The sequence below is a fragment of the Mustela nivalis genome (assembly GCF_964662115.1).
Source record: "Mustela nivalis genome assembly, chromosome: 6".
NCBI lineage: Eukaryota > Metazoa > Chordata > Mammalia > Carnivora > Mustelidae > Mustela > Mustela nivalis.
In genome coordinates, this window is record NC_139025.1 from 74,188,429 (window position 1) to 74,204,746 (window position 16,318).

Here is a 16,318-nt window from a genome sequence, read left to right on the forward strand (position 1 = left end):
AATCTTGCATAATCCTTAAATGATTTTGCTACAATCTTTACAACAACCAGTTACAACAGCAGTCAGCCTTTATAGGACTTTTCTTGTTTTTACAGAAGATTCTCTCTTGGTGGTATCAGTAGCTGGTGAGCTCAAAGTCTGGGATCTCTCTTCATCGATCAACAGCATTCAGGTTGGCTTTTGAAACTATTTTTTATTCTCTGAATTCAAACATATTTATTGAAACTTTTTTTAATTATAAGGAGGTTACCCATTCATTGTTAAGAGTTCAAATAATATTGAGGCACCTGGGTGGCTCAGTTGGTTAAGCATCTGCCTTCAACTCAGGTCATGATCCTAAGTCCTGGGATGGAGACCCAAGTAGGGCTCCCCACTCAGCAGGGAGTCTGCTTCTCCCTCTCTCCGCCTCCCCTCTGCATCACCCCTGCCACCTCGTGGTGTGTGCATGCGCTCTCTCTCTCCTTCTCTCTCAAATAAATAAATAAAATTTTTAAAAAAATTCAAATAATGTAGAAGTCTATAAATTTTATCTCCATTTACTTCCCCATCACTCCTCCAAGGGGTGGGCATTGGTAATAATTAGAGTGTGTCCTTCCAGTCTGTTGTCAGGGCATATACCAATATTTTTATTTACACACACACACACACACACACACACACATCACACACACGTTTTGCAGGCACCTGGGTGCACACACACATTGGTTATGTTTTAAAAGAAATAAATCTGTCATAGAGGAATATCTTCCCGACCCTGACAGCAGAAAGAAAGATGCCTTTCTGCTGAGTGTATGTGAATGGTTGTTGGGAGATGACTTTGAATGTCTGGCGGGTCATGTGCACTGAGAGTCCAGTACGTTTACCTGCCTCCACCTTCAGCATCAGGCTACAAGTTGAGGTGGGGGATGAGAAAACAGTCATAGTATTTATGCTATTGATAACATTGTTTCAGCTGCCCCATGCTCTGAACTGTCTTTTGGAATGTCTTGGTTGGGGAAGCCTAGGAATTGTGGTAGGATAATGAACCCAAAAAGTACACACCAGCACTATCAGAAACTTATTACGAATATAGTATTCTAGGTGGCCACTCTTTTGTGTTTTGTTCTGTTTTTTTTTTCAAAGCATTTTATTCATCTTTCTGTTTTAGCAATTAAGGTACTGCAGGTTTTCTCTTCAATATATATTTTTTTGTTTTGTTTTATCTTTCTGCCATGTCTGAAAATTAGAAACTTAACTCGTATCTTTACATTCTCAGAACCCAACTCAATCTCCACTGAATGTTTGTTGAATGATTATATGAGGAATCCTGCTCATAGTTTCCTTTGCAAGTAACTTCTTAGTTCAGAAAACTCAAAAGGAAACTGGGGTAGTTTTTTATAAAAATGATGTAGTCTATTTTAGGTGTATATTGGGGCAAGTCTTCTCATACAGTCATGAATAAATTACCTAGAACTAGTACTAAAATGTTCTCACTCCTTTTGAAGGAAAAACAAGATGTCTACGAAAAGGAATCCAAATTTCTCGACTCCTTGAACTGCCGGACAATACGATTTTGCACATATACGGAGAGACTTTTACTGGTGGTATTTTCTAAATGTTGGAAGGTATTACAAAATAACAAAATAAATACCAGTGATATACAAATGTATATACAAATGTAATTTTTTTTTTGCTCAATGTAATAATTTTAAGAATTTGATTTAATATGATACAAACTCTGTCATAATATCAGAGCATTTTTTTTTTTTATCAATTTTCTTCTTGCACTCAGCTGTTTTGCTACTCAGGAGATTATATATCTAAAATATATCCTAATTTTATTAAGAACAAACTATTACGATAGTGATCATTTATCTTTAGATTATTTGTAAAATTAGAACTTTAGAAGTAAAAGTTTAGAACTTTTGGACTAAAGAGAACTGCATTTTAGAACTAAAAAGAAAACTAATACTTTTCACCTACATACATTGATTTTATTTTTAGACTTTTTTTCTTTTTCCATTTAGTCACTCCATTCATCTTTAAGGAATAGAGAGTCCTTTCTTGTGAATATAGTCACTGATATCTCCAATAAGAAAGAAATAACTGAGTCATTATATCATCCAATGGCATCCCTTTTTTCTTTAATGTTCCATATTAAAGAAACCGACCTTAATATAAATAAAAAAAAAAGGTACCAGTAAAATATCTTGATACAGGAGTCCAGTGTGTCCTGTTATTAATATTTAATATATTGTTGCGTTAATACTACCATCTACATGATCTTGATAAGCATACTTTAACTTTCATCTCATTGGCAGGTTAGATTAGGAGTTTTTGTTAATGTGTGTCATTAATTTTGTATTTTAGGTTTATGATTATTGTGATTTTTCCCTCCTGCGGACTGAAGTTAGCAGAAGTGGGCAGTTTTTTGCCGGAGGAGAAGTGCTTGCTGCTCACAGAATCATCATCTGGACAGAAGATGGTCACAGTTACATCTATCAGCTGCTGAACAGGTGGGCTCAGATGGGAGCGGCATACAAAACATTCAGGTAGAAAATGAACTTTGGGAGGTTTATTATGGAAAACTCCCCGCATGCCGCCCATGATCAAAAACCAGAACAAAACAACTTTGGCACTCGAAGATTTACTCTGGGCTTGGTAGGCTTCAGCCTTTGTATAAAACAGCAGGGGACGAAGGAATGAGATTAACCATGTATAACTTGTACAGCTGGTGCTGGGTTTTCAAAAAGTCACTTGTAATTATTAACCCAACAATTTCTAACTAGAGTTTAGAAACTTGAATGGTACCATCCGGCTTTTGAAAGTGGGAGGAGGAAAAAAAAAAAAACAACAACAAAAAAAACGAATAAAGAACCCCAAAGTTCTAAACTCTGCTTTTTATTTTTCTCCATGCAGTGGGCTTTCCAAAAGCATATCTCCTGCTGATGGAAGAGTGCTTAAAGAGACCATTTATCCTCATTTACTGTGCTCTACTTCTGTGCAGGAAAATAAGGTAATGCAAGGGGAGAGTAACTGTCTCAAAACTGTTTCAGTCCGCATCTTAGATAAGTGTTGCTTTGTAACAGAGTCGGACTTGAAAAAGTTGAATTGAAGAATCACAGCAAGTATCAACGAGAAAATCAAATCTGTTAATGGTATTGAAGAGAAAATGTTGCCTTTGAGAAATGTATTTTTAAAGTCTGATTAAACAATATATATTTATTATAGAAAAATTACCAACGTTAAAAAAGGAGGAATGTAAATTCTTAATTTTGCCACCATAAATATTCACAAGGGGTATTTTTATGTGTTCATGTATTTTAATCAGGAAAATTTCAAATATTTAAAAAGTTACAAGAATAATACAATGATCACTTATCTACCCTCTCCCTAGATTCCCGAATTATCAACATTTTGCCATATTTATTCTCTCTCTTTCTACACACACACACACACACACACACACATTTTTCATTGACCTTTGGATAAATGGCTTGATACAAAGTTATTATCATTTTCATTTGTCTATTCCAATTTTTAAACTTTATCAAATGGTTTATATCCTGCTTTTTTTAAACTCAATATTATCATTTTTTGCATATATTTAGCTCTTCTTCTGAATAAATTTTCTTGCTCAAACAACATATTTATGATTCCTGGCAGAGCTGAGGTTATAATTGTGTGTATTCTAAATTTTATATATATAATATATATATATATATATAGTTTTAATATATATATATTAAATATATATATAATTTTATATATATATAAATTATATATCTATGAAGGCTGAAGATTTAAAGTTATTTTATTTTAGTAATGCTAACCAAAATGAGATTTTTGTTGTTATTGTTGTTGTTGTTCTTGTTGTTAACCTATGGACTTGGTCATCAGTTAATTATCCAAAGAACTATTTTGTGGAGAATGGAGGAGTTTTGGATTACTGATGTGTCAACCAAGGAAGCATGTTATTTTTTACAAGTGAGGGTTTGTTTAATTAGGTAGCATTGCTGTTGGAGATCCTGTGGTTCCGTGATTGTCCCTTTAACATATCTGTAAGGTTTTGTTGCAAAAACTTGATTAAGCAGGTGCCCGCCAGAAAGCAAAACTCTAAGTGACACCGAGGTATAGGCAAACTTTAGAATTGTGGCATCCGGGTGCTATTTCTAAAGTCATTTGTCAGTGGCAATCAAGTCTTGTTTTGCTTTGGTCATAAAAGCAGTATTGTGGCTTACTCAGAGAAGCATTTTTAGTTATTTTTTAAAGGACTTGCCTGCCCATTCTTTTAGTTCCAGAATGCATTTCTTATAAGGCAGTTTTCCCTAAAAGCTAAAATATGAGTAGTGTCCTTTAAGAGCTTCTAGTTGACTCCAAATATCAATGCTATACATAGCTATGCAGAAAAAGTACAGCAATAACAAATTAACTTAAAAATACTAATCTTAGGGGAAGCCATCTTATTTACATCTTTGTAAAGACGTAGATTTATGGGTCTTCTATCAACAATTCTTGTTTAGAAAACCTTTCTTTATCTTAAAAGTGATAAGTACTTAAAAGCCAATAAAATGTGAGACTAGAATAATCAGAATCTTAAAGAAGCTGGTATGGGGGCTCCTGGGTGACTCAGTGGGTTAAAGCCTCTGCCTTTGGCTTACGTACGTCATGGTCTCAGGGTCCTGGGATTGAGCCCAGCATAGGGCTCTCTGCTCAGTGGGGAGCCTGCATCCCCCTCCTCTCTGTCTGCCTCTCTGCCTGCTTGTGATCTCTGTTAAATAAATAAATAAAATCTTAAAAAAATAAAAAAAGAAGAAGCTGGTCTGCCCATCCTCCTGCCCTTGCTTGCCCTTTGTCTAGCCAAGAAACTGAAGTCTGACATTATTCCCCTTATTCAAAGTATCCCCAATTTTCACTAAATATAAGACTTCTGAGTCTCTCCTGCAGTTAGAAGGTTAACAATTTGGTGGAGGGGTGGGGGGAGTCGAGTTTGATAAGTACAATGAGTTTAGAAAAGGGGATTCTATAAATATGTAGTATTAACCAGACTCTTCTTTTGGAAATGATACCAGAGAATTAAATCTCAATGTTTGACAGTAATGGGTTTTCAGAATTAACATTGGTGGTGCCAGGAACCTGTCTGCTGATGGGGTTGTAGTAACAAAATGAGACTTCCCCTTCCTTTCAGTAGTTTGTGAGAGTCTCCCTAGCTTCAAACCACAGCTGACGATCCCTGAGACCCGTGACAGGCATCCAGGTTGTTGAGATGAGGTACTGGGCTTTCCAGGGTCTTGACTATGGAGTTACTCTGCAGTGCTGAGGTGGGAGTAGCTGGGATAGAAACAGCGGAGGCTTGCAGAAAAGGAATATGGGTGCATGAACTAAGAGTAATAACAACGATAACGATGTTGGGTAACTTTTTGTCCAAGGCCTTATTATTGTCAAACAGACAGAGTCCTTCATTTACATGCATTCCCACCATGACCTCACTCTGAAACGGATGTTCAGAGAGGATAATTCCTAGGATTTGAACCTGTTTTGTCCAGAGTCTGGCAATGGGACTTTGGAGCAAGTTTCTCGGTTGTCCTGAAAAGTGGGTAATAAGAATGGTTAATATTCACTGAGTATGTACCAAAGACATGGCACCATTCTAAGTGCCTCAGCTTTAGCCACTCATTAATCCTGACAGCAATCCCATATAATAGGTGCTTTTATTAGCCTTCTTTCACAGTTAAGGAGAATGAGACACAGAGAGGTTAAGTGAATTGTCTAAATCAAGTAATTGGCTCTTTTAATAGAGTTAGTATGTGCTAAACCGGGATTTGAATCCAGGCAGTTAACTCAAGAGAACACAGTCTTTTTTTTTTTTTTTTTTTTTTAAGATTTATTTATTTATTTGACAGACAGAGATCACAAGTAGGCAGAGAGGCAGACAGAGAGAGAGGAGGAAGCAGGCTCCCTGCTGAGCAGAGAGCCCGATGTGGGGCTCAATCCCAGGACCCTGGGATCATGACCTGAGCCGAAAGCAGAGGCTTTAACCCACTGAGCCACCCAGGCACCCCAAGAGAACTTACTCTTAAAGACTATTTTATTACCTCTTGGAGGTACTCCCTCTCAGACGATGAGTGTTTCTTGGGATGTGCATGGGGTACTTTGATGAAAAATTGGAATTCATATGGCAAGGGGCTCTGAGGAGGTTTTCAGGTGAATAGCAGAACTGGAGAAAGAAACTCTGGGAAGGTTGAGAGCGGAAGTGATAAGGAATGGGTGGGATCATGTGAGGGCAGAGGTAGTGACAACAGCCCGGGAGTGTGAGCCACAGGGGCAGTGCCCCGAGCTGGGAAGACAGATGCCTGCTGCCTGCGACCAACCTGAGTAACTGGGCTCCCTCTCTGGAACTTCTTTCTCATATCAAAAGCCTGAGGGAGTTGGACTAGTCATTGCTAAGGTTCCTCAAGGTCAAGGGCGCCTAAGAAGCCAGTTTACCCAAATTTTATCAACAACGTTTCTAACACCCACAAAAGTGATAGCCTGAGAGGTAAAAGATTCCAAAGTGCCTTCTGAATCTTAAAAAAAAAGACATTAAGAAAGAAAGAAAGAAAAAGAAAGAAAAGAAAAAGAAAAAGATTTATTCAGAGAACTGACTTCATAGGAACCCTTTTCTCTTGCGCAGGACATTCATTTGGGTAGACAATAGAGGATTACAGTTCTTGCTTGCATGGTCTTGGATTCCTTTCTTTTCCTCTTCCCGCCTTGGTTTTCTTATCTCCACAACAGGAGTAATAATAATGTTTACTTACTTTGTAGCTTTGTTGTGAGGATTAAATAGAGCAGTGTTATGACCTTTATTATTCTCTACAGATATATTATAGAATTTTTCCAATAATACTTCAAAGTCCTGACCTTCAAGCCTATTTTTTGACTAGGAACTATCACTTTCCTAGACTTCTTTAATTCTAGCACCAGCAGTTGGCTTTCTTTCTAGGGTGCCTTTTATATGTAGATCAAAAGAAGGGTTTGTTTTGTTTTTATAATTACTTAATCATTTTGATCCCTGGTGCAGAATCTTTGTATGCAAGTCTGCCCAAAGACATGTATACTGCACCAAAGTACTAGAAAGATTCTAGACTCCTTCACTAGTAAATGCATATCTTCAAGAACTCTGGAGCCGACACTATTCATACTCTGCCTCAGCAAAGTTATAATTCTATGTGCATAAATATACAACATATATTAATATAAACTATGACTATATTTATTTATTTAATATAATAATTATTTCTTTGTTTACTTATTTATTTATATGTTATGGACTCATTTTTATGTGTGCCCACTTAGGTGTTTACAATCAAATATATTAAATCTGAAAAATAGCCAAAATAAGACAAAATTACCATATAAGCATTAGTTGTTGCTATTTTAATTGACAACTGGAACACAAGGGGCCATGAAGAAATCAGGCCTCCTTAGTGCGCAGTAGAATATGGTCATGAAGATGTGGACTCTTGAGTCAAAATTACTGGCTTCAAAGCAAGATGCCATCTGTATCACTGAGTAAATCAACGTCTTCACTCCCAGTTTATTCATCTGTGAACTGGAGACAATGATAGTACCAACTTCACAGTATTATTACAAGGATTATTAGTAACTGAATGGATGGAAAGGCCCTAACAGTATGGGTCATACATACACAGAATATGTTCAGTAAATGTTAAATATTCTTATTAACAATCTGAAGTCTAGCTGATGATTTTGCTTCTATTTTATAAAAACTTTTTGTCTTGAGTAAGAGATTATTTCACTTAAGTTACTTAGAATTCTTGAAAGACCAGGAAACAAATGGAGACAGTTTTGTTACTCTATGAAGTCTTATCCCTCCATGTTAAACCAGTGGTTGTCATTTTATGTTTAAATGATTTTTCTACAAAAAAGCTAACTTTTTTTTTTTTGGACCAGAGTCTTTCCTTTGTTATGGGCTACGTGAATGAACGGAAAGAACCTTTTTATAAGGTACTTTTCTCTGGAGAAGTCTCAGGAAGGATTACTTTGTGGCATATCCCTGATGTTCCTGTATCCAAGTTTGATGGTTCTCCTAGAGGTAAGGCAATTTCCCATCTACTTCTAATCTCATGTCTTCTGAGAACGAGTTCATAATTAATTCAATGTTTTTCTCATTTGAGTTGCACGAGGCTACAAATAAGACAAATTTTCTCATGTACTGCTATGTATTAGAGTCAACACAAAGGTAGGTATAAACGCTTTTTGTTTTTGCTTTTAGAAAGAGAGTGGGAGGGGCAGAGGGAGACTGATAGAGAGAGAGAGGGAGAATCCCAAACAGGCTCCACACCCAGTGCAGAGCCCAACTAGAGCTTCATCTCAGACCTTGATCTCAGACCTTGATCTCATGACCCTGAGACCATGACTGGAGCCAAAATCAAGAGTCAGGCACTTAACCCACTGAGCAGTTAAGAGTTGGATGCTTAACTGACTGAGGCACCCAAAACATGATGTTCAAAGATCTTGTACAATACTACAACCAATATAATTCAAATTAACATCAACTTCACAGGAATTATGTTTTACTGAAATGAAATGAATGCTTGCAATATCACTGTAGGACAGGCTGATACACCATACTCGTTTTTGAATTTGTCGAGCCCATATCCTATACATTTTCAACCAATTTCTCTATTGGTATTATTATAGCTGCTTGGAATTATAGGCACAGATATAAACATGGCCACTAAAACATTTAACATTTGCTTATTTTAATTTTTCTTAGAATACAAAACGGAGATTATTCGAGTAAACATTATTGTGGAAAACCTTCAAACTCCTGAGACCATCTATCCCAAATTGAGGAAGCCTCTCTTACTCTTTTTCCCTTTTTCCCCAAATCATTAAGTCATGTCTGTGAATGCTTGACTGGGGCACGGCAGAAACAAGGTCCTCAATACTTGAATTTCTAAGTGCAAGTTTCCACTGTTTAACAAATTCACTGGTATAACTTTTAGTGTCTTTGTCCCAAATGTTTTCAACATGGTTCATGTTAGTCCTAGGTTAATAAGAAATGGATCCAAAAATAGATGTAGAACTTGGTACAATGTATGCAGAAGTTTCTCACAAGTTCAATTTTAAGAGTTAAAATAATACCACACCCCTGCTGAGGTCACCTGAGGGTGAGCCTAGGATTTCTCACATAGGTTCCACTGCCAGCAGCAGAATTAAGTAAGCATCTACTTAATCTTCTTTATAATTAGAACCACAGATATCTATGACAGCACTCGGTGCTTGTCTCATGTTTGGGCTCTAGGTTTTCACAGTCACTGTAGCATGTGTGCTGCAAGGCCAGGGGTCTCTTTCATAGAGAGATAAGTTGGCTTTGACTTGCCCTCTTTGCTCCTGAATCCAAGCTTCTCTCCCTATCTGAGCCTACATGAGTCCCAGTTCAAATGGTTCGGTGGCAAGCTATACAAAAATGATAACCCATGTTCTTGGTACTAATAGATAATTTCCTGGGGGCCTAGTATGATTTTGTGATATTCATACTCTTGATATTTAAAGAATACATTTCTTCCATTTTCCTCACATAACTAAGAGACCCCCAGTTTTCCTTCTTAATGTTGCTGAGACACATAGAGAACCTGTGACATTGGATCACCACTTTACATCACTGCAAGACTTTCTCAGTTCTGTTCAGTTGACCTAAGTCTAAAATGAATGCACCTAAAATGAATACACACCTATTCTTCTGAGGCTCCTTGAAGGACAGACGACCAGTGAAATAGCATTTGGAATAAAGGCAGCAGATGACAGGAGACCTCTTCTGTGGATGGCCAAGTCACTGTTAAGATGGAGAAAGAACCTCTCGGTACCCCCAAGGGATGATACCTTGAGAACATTTGCATTATCAGTGTTGAGTTTATAAACCCAAATTTCCCTTTTTTGTGTGTTTTCCTTTTAGAAATACCCATCTCGGCCACCTGGACCCTTCAAGATAATTTTGATAAGCATCATATCATGTCACAAAGTATTATTGACCGTGTCTCTGGGACTGGAACAGTGGGAGTCACTTCATCAGAGTATGTTCCAAGTCTTGATAAACTAATATGTGGCTGTGAAGACGGGACAATTTTCATTACACAGGCTTTGAATGCTGCCAAAGCAGGACTTCTAGAAGGCGGTTCTTTATTAAAAGGTCGTTGAATTTTATTTAACCCTATTTATTTAATTTACTTAAGATTCAACTTTAACAAGCTGTACTAAGAAGATTGCCAAGCTTAAAAAATTTGCTGACATTTGCTAATTAATGTGTACATATTTTAATATTTAAGTAAAAAACATCTAGTTTTTTTTTTAAGTCAAGGTTATACAACAAGAAATAATGTTTCTCTTCTTCCTTGATCTTCCAGCTCCCTTCAACAAAGACAACTGCTAATAAGTTTCTTTATACCCTCCTTGAAATTTTCTATGCATAGACAAATATATACCAACATAGCAATATGCATTCTTTTAATGATACTATACAAATGGAGGCATAGTTTATACACTTCACTGAAATCTCCTAAAACGTATCTTAATAAAATATTTTGGAACACATTCTCTATGAGTTCCATATTCCACACCCACATTCTCTATGAGTACCATTTAAATAACTAATAATGATCAAATTTTAATTTTTAAAAAATCTCCATTAATGGGTATTTCATTTTTTCCTAGTCTTTGGCTACTGGAGGCAATGCTGAATTTACCATCTTTGCACATATATACATGTGGGAATATCTATAGTATTAATTCTCAGGAGTAGAATTACTGGATCGACAATGAGTATTTTTAATTTTGAAAATATATCTAACATTGTTTTCTGTATATGTGTGTCCAGTAACAACCTACAAAAATGCCTTTTTCCCTCACACCTGAGCCAACTTTGTGTGCTATTAAACTTTTTAGTTTTTGCCAATTAGGAGAAAATGGTATCTTCCTGTTCTAATGTTTTATTTTTTTATTAATGAAATGTAAATATGCTCTTATACATTTTTGTGCATTGCATCAGTGAATACCTATTAAATAAATACTGTTGTGCGGTAAGTTGTCTCATGTAAACGAAGGAATGTACAGGAAGCGATTGAGATTTGGGGATGTGTAGATACGTCTAGTATTTTTTAATGCATGGATCCTACTAGACTGCAAGGTCCTTAAATGTAAAAGCCAAATCTCACTTTTTAAGACACATCTTGTTACTGTTCTCAGCTTACTTTGGCTACTTACTAAATGTTACTCTCTTATATTCAGTGATTACCTAAGAGAGAGGAGTGAATAGCAAAGAACAGAGGACAGGTCATATACTGCTACATACAATGGCTGCTATTAAAAGTTAATGAAAAGCTTAAGACTGTAGTACTTTTTATCTAGGCCAATTTTTTCTTATCTATAAAACTAGCACCAACGTACATTTGACTGGAGCATTTTAATTAATATTTATCTTGGTTTGCTTAGGGATGTAAAGTGAGGATGTGCCTCACGGAATAGAAATAACTAATGATTCTTTAAAGGAAGTAATAATGATTCTTTGGGACTCTTTTTCAATTTGAGTAAAGTAGGTTTGTGGTCTATGGTTTTCTTTTCCTTTTTTTTTTTTTTTTTTAAGTTTTAGCTAATGATAATATAAGAAGCAGTATGGGAACTGGGCGTCAGTAGCCCTGTGTTCTAGTACAAGTATGGTATGCAATGCCCACATTCCCACCAAGTTCCACACACCAGTCTTGTGTGAAGTTAAGCGCTATTATTATTCCAAGTTTTTCATGCACAGTACCTGTGACTTAGAGGGGAAAAGCAATTTGTCATGGTGACCCACCTGGTAAGGGACATACCTAGAAGACCAAAGCTGGATTCATGTAAGAGCAGAACTCTGCTCTCAAACATTATGCTGTGCTTTTTTACACTTGTATTCCGGTTGCTTAACTTTTCTGCACCTCCGGTACTTTTTCTGTAAAACACAGAGATCGAACAAAGTGATCTCTAATATTTTTTAAGGCAGAAAGTGTTCTGTGAAACTTTGCTTTTCCTTTATACTAGCCTTGGTTATGTGTATTGAAAGGGCAGCAGTGAAGTCCTGAGATGAATTTTTGTAGATGCAAAATGTATGAATTGTTTGTTCTTTTAAAGTAGCCTTTGCTGTTTGATGGCACTGGAATTGGTGCTAGCTAATTTTGGTGCTTGTTAACTTGCTAGCTAAACTAACATTGGTGCTAGCTAACTTGCTAACATCCTTAAAGAATGGGCAGACTGCGAACAACCAGTCTTCATCAAAAGCTTGACCTAGCTTATGAGGACATTCTTGCCTTCTGAGATGGCCCAAGGATTGTTCATTCGTTTTTGTTTTTGTTTTTAAACCAACTGCCTAGCTTTAATTATTTATATATTTTCTTTGCATTTATATTTTATAAAAGAAAATGTTAGCGCTATTTCTTGAGCAAAACATTTTTTTTTATTAGTTGCTGTTTGATTGTTTTCCAGAGTCCCTTCCTTACAAAGTTCTCAAAGGCCATCACCAAAGTGTTACTTCATTACTTTACCCACATGGTCTCTCTTCAAAATTAGACCAAAGCTGGCTTGTGTCTGGGGACCAGGACTCATGTGTCATCTTGTGGAATATCTTTACTGAAGAAATTTTGCATAAATTCTTTTTGGAAGCTGGTCCAGTAACAAGTCTTTTGATGTCGCCAGATAATTTCAGAGTAAGTTAAGACAAAGAGTAAAACATACCATAAATTGAAGTTATATAACATTACAGAATGTTTTTTAAAAATTGGGGAAATTAACCCATATTCCCACAGAAAAAAGTTCTATGTATGCATAATACAACTGGATAATTTTTATGAATTCCTTTCTAATTTTTATATGCATTACTATTATTATAATTTATGCAAGCAAGTTGATTCTCAGTCAAAGATTTTGTTTTCAAAAACCAGTTAATTCTTTTACTTTTCTTCCCCCTAATTTTATATCTTAATCTTAATGGAATTTTCTTTTTTATTTTTTGAATAATATTTTAATAAAAATAATAAACAGTGTAGGAAGAATTTAAATGTATAGGAATCTATAAATTAGAAAATAACATTTGTCTTGAATAATTTACTTTTACTTGAATAATATACTTTTATAATAATAGTTTATATTTTCTTTTTCTTAAATTGATGTTTGTTTGCTCTTTCATTTGTTTAACAAATTTCTGAGCATCTACCTTGTGCAAGACAAAAGGAAATACTTTCAGATATAATTTTCGCATGTCATATAAACTTAATTTCAGCTTCCACAAAGCTGACATCTTTGTTTAAAATATGAACAATCAACTTCTGATTTTCCTGAGCTTGTCAGTCAGTTGATTGACTTGTCAAAAGTATTTCTCTGTAATAGCAACATAAAAAAAAAAAAATCAGTTGCAAGGTAAACTCAGAGAAAACTTACACTGTATTTTTGTAATAAGACATAATGAAAGAAATACTTCAGTAACACAAATGATGAAACAAATCAGTGGAACCAAGTGAAGAGACTTTAAAAAAAGGCTTCCATATGGTGATTTGGGATACTTTGATATGTCTTTTATTCCTGATTTTTTAAATCATTTTTCCCCCCCAAAGCTCCAGGACAATAGTTAAATCCTGACCCATTTTCCTTCTGCCTCGGTTATAAATGACTTAACTCCAAACCAAACCAAATAAAAAAGGAGTTTATTGAAAGGGCATAAGAAGCAATATTTTAGACATACAAAACAAACCACTACAGCAAAGGCCCCGTGGAATTTGAACTTAAATTCAGGAACGAAGGTTACTTACTCTTCAAGTCCCTACATCAAGAGTCTGTTTTCTGTGATTTCTCCTTTCTCTTGCTTCTACCTATGACCTCTTTTAGCTTTTCAGTTTTCAAATTGATGGAAAAGAGAATCTGATTGACCGAGTGTTGATCTCTACTATATGTCAACCTCTGGCTGTAGGATCTGTGTTCACGTGTTACGTGTATGTTCACAAGTTGTATGTATGCATATGTTTCGTTAAGTACATTGGGCTTTCTGTTCCAGAGGCTGTGGGTAGTGCAGGTTCTCTAAGAGGTAATAATGGGGAGGCAACGCCATCTGCCCTATTCTACAAGTGCAGGCTCCCCATATAGCACACCTGCCATTTTGTGATTTTTTTTTCTTCCCTCAGGATTTCTGTAGTCTTCTTAGAATGAATTAGGAAAAATAACTTGCTCCCCAGCACCCCATAGAAAGAGGTCAGTAATGGGCACAGGGAGATTCTCAAGGGATCCCAAATGATGCTTTAAACACAGCAGCTGAAATTCTGGCTCACTGCCTTTGTGAAAGTAGGAACATCCACATAGGGAAGGGGTTAGAAAAGAAACAAAGAGGTGGAAAAGCCACTACCCAGCCAACCCTCCTCCCTTCAGCCACCCCAGCCACCCCCTTCACCAGCTGACTAACACAGGGTCCTCTTGGTGAGGCACAGACCTGCCCTGTAAACTCCTCCCAGATTAGCCTCTCAGCACCCAGCATGGATGGTCTTTGTCCTAAACTGTGTTCAAGGTAACCACATGCTGACTTTTTAAAAAGTATCTTAATCTTTGTCCTGAGAGCCTATTTTTGGTCCTTGTATCTTTGAAGCTGTGCATTCAGTCAGAACTATCTAATGCTTACCTCTTTTAGATTGTGTCTACACTGGGTTTCCTGTTTGGATTAGAATCTGAATAGTTCTGGGAACAGCACCAAATCACATTCTGAGGCTCTAAGTGGAAAATATCAGCTCATGATACCCTTGGGCCTAAGCTTGTGTCTACAAATAGCTTCTTTTTGTGGCAACAAATTAGTTCTGGGGTTTATTTTATTCTGCATTATTTCCGATGGCTGCCTCACTGCCTGAATTTGCTGAGTGACGGTGAAGTCCTTCATTTATCTTATAAGTAGATTTGGCTTGGAATTCTCCTTTTTCACTTGTTGTCTCTTGACTTTTCCTAATAAGTTGTTGAATTTCAAATCTACGCCGTATTTAAAGCTCGTGTTCACAGTGTTCTGTGAAGAGATCCTGTAGAAAGCAAAAATGTCCTTTTGTAAATGCTGTTTAAACAAAATATTTTTATGTTACTAGGGGAAAAAAATCAGACTTAGTGTTAAGGAAAGCATTTGATTATTTACTTACAAATAATGCCATTTTTTGTGGGTTTTTTTTCCCCCAACAGCTAAGAACTGATCAGGTAATTTGCTGTGTGTGCAGTGACCATTCCGTGGCTCTCCTTCACCTTGAGGGAAAGAAGTGTCTCCTTCATGCCCGCAAGCACCTTTTCCCTGTGAGGCTGATAAAATGGCACCCAGTTGAGAATTTTTTAATTGTTGGATGTGCAGATGACTCCGTTTACATCTGGGAAATTGAAACAGGTAAATTGGAATTTTACCCCTTTCATTCTTTCTATACTTATGCATCAAAGCATTTGGCTAGGCAGAGGGTTCCAGAGAACTCTGCTTTAACCTTTGGTTGGGCTGCATTTAATGGCTTCGGTTGAAGGTGTGTGTGGAAAACAAAACACAATAGCCCAAGTCAGATCTTGACCAACTGATGGTTCGCTGACAGAGCAGTGTGCAGGAATGAGCCGGATATTTCTGGAAGCTATAAATAAAAACATAAGTTATCTACGTTAATTATTAACAAGAGAGAAATTTAGTGTCCTACCAGTCTCAAATTATCATTAAATTCTGCCTTCTTCAGCATACTCACCATCTCAGCAACATTTTGAGCTAATTGATGATCAGTAATAATGGAATATAATTAATTACCAAACTCCAAAAAGTTGAGTCAGGGAAACTGAAAACTGAGTGGCTCAATTGAACTTTTGATGTCATAGTGTAGACAATGTACATTGTGAACCTTAAGGTTTTCAAAAAAGTTTTACTCTATAACTTAAGATTGAGAGTAACACATTTCAGGCAGATGCTTGGAACTTATCAAATACAGCAAGGTAATTAATGAATGTGAGTCGGGAGTGCACCTAAGAGTACATTTTACTGAACCCATTGCATGATTTTTATTGATTAATTAGTGGTGGTTTTATGTTGGATATTATTAACAGACTGGATTGTTTATAGTATGCTAGTTTAGAGTCATACTTCACCAAAGTAATTGCTATTTTCTTACATTTGACTTTGGTGTATTAATGTGCTGGTGGATGGAGGGTACAGTGTAATTCTGCCTTACATTTGTACCTTGCTTTACAGCTTAGATGGCCTCCCATGTTCATTTCCCATTAGATTATCACAACTGCTAGGGTGGTGGAGGAGACTTTATTCCCCCTC

The 16,318-nt window shown here is 36.4% G+C and overlaps 1 protein-coding gene across 1 annotated transcript in view; it reads left to right on the plus strand.

The window, feature by feature from the left end:
* WDR72 (WD repeat domain 72) overlaps positions 1 to 16,318 on the plus strand; it is a 208,234-nt gene that overhangs the window by 39,115 nt on the left and 152,801 nt on the right. Inside the window, 8 exon segments of the mRNA XM_082734711.1 lie at positions 96 to 172; positions 1,485 to 1,604; positions 2,350 to 2,495; positions 2,899 to 2,995; positions 7,936 to 8,077; positions 9,944 to 10,177; positions 12,496 to 12,716; positions 15,211 to 15,406. Of these exon segments, the coding sequence (XP_082590837.1) occupies positions 96 to 172; positions 1,485 to 1,604; positions 2,350 to 2,495; positions 2,899 to 2,995; positions 7,936 to 8,077; positions 9,944 to 10,177; positions 12,496 to 12,716; positions 15,211 to 15,406 (1,233 nt within the window).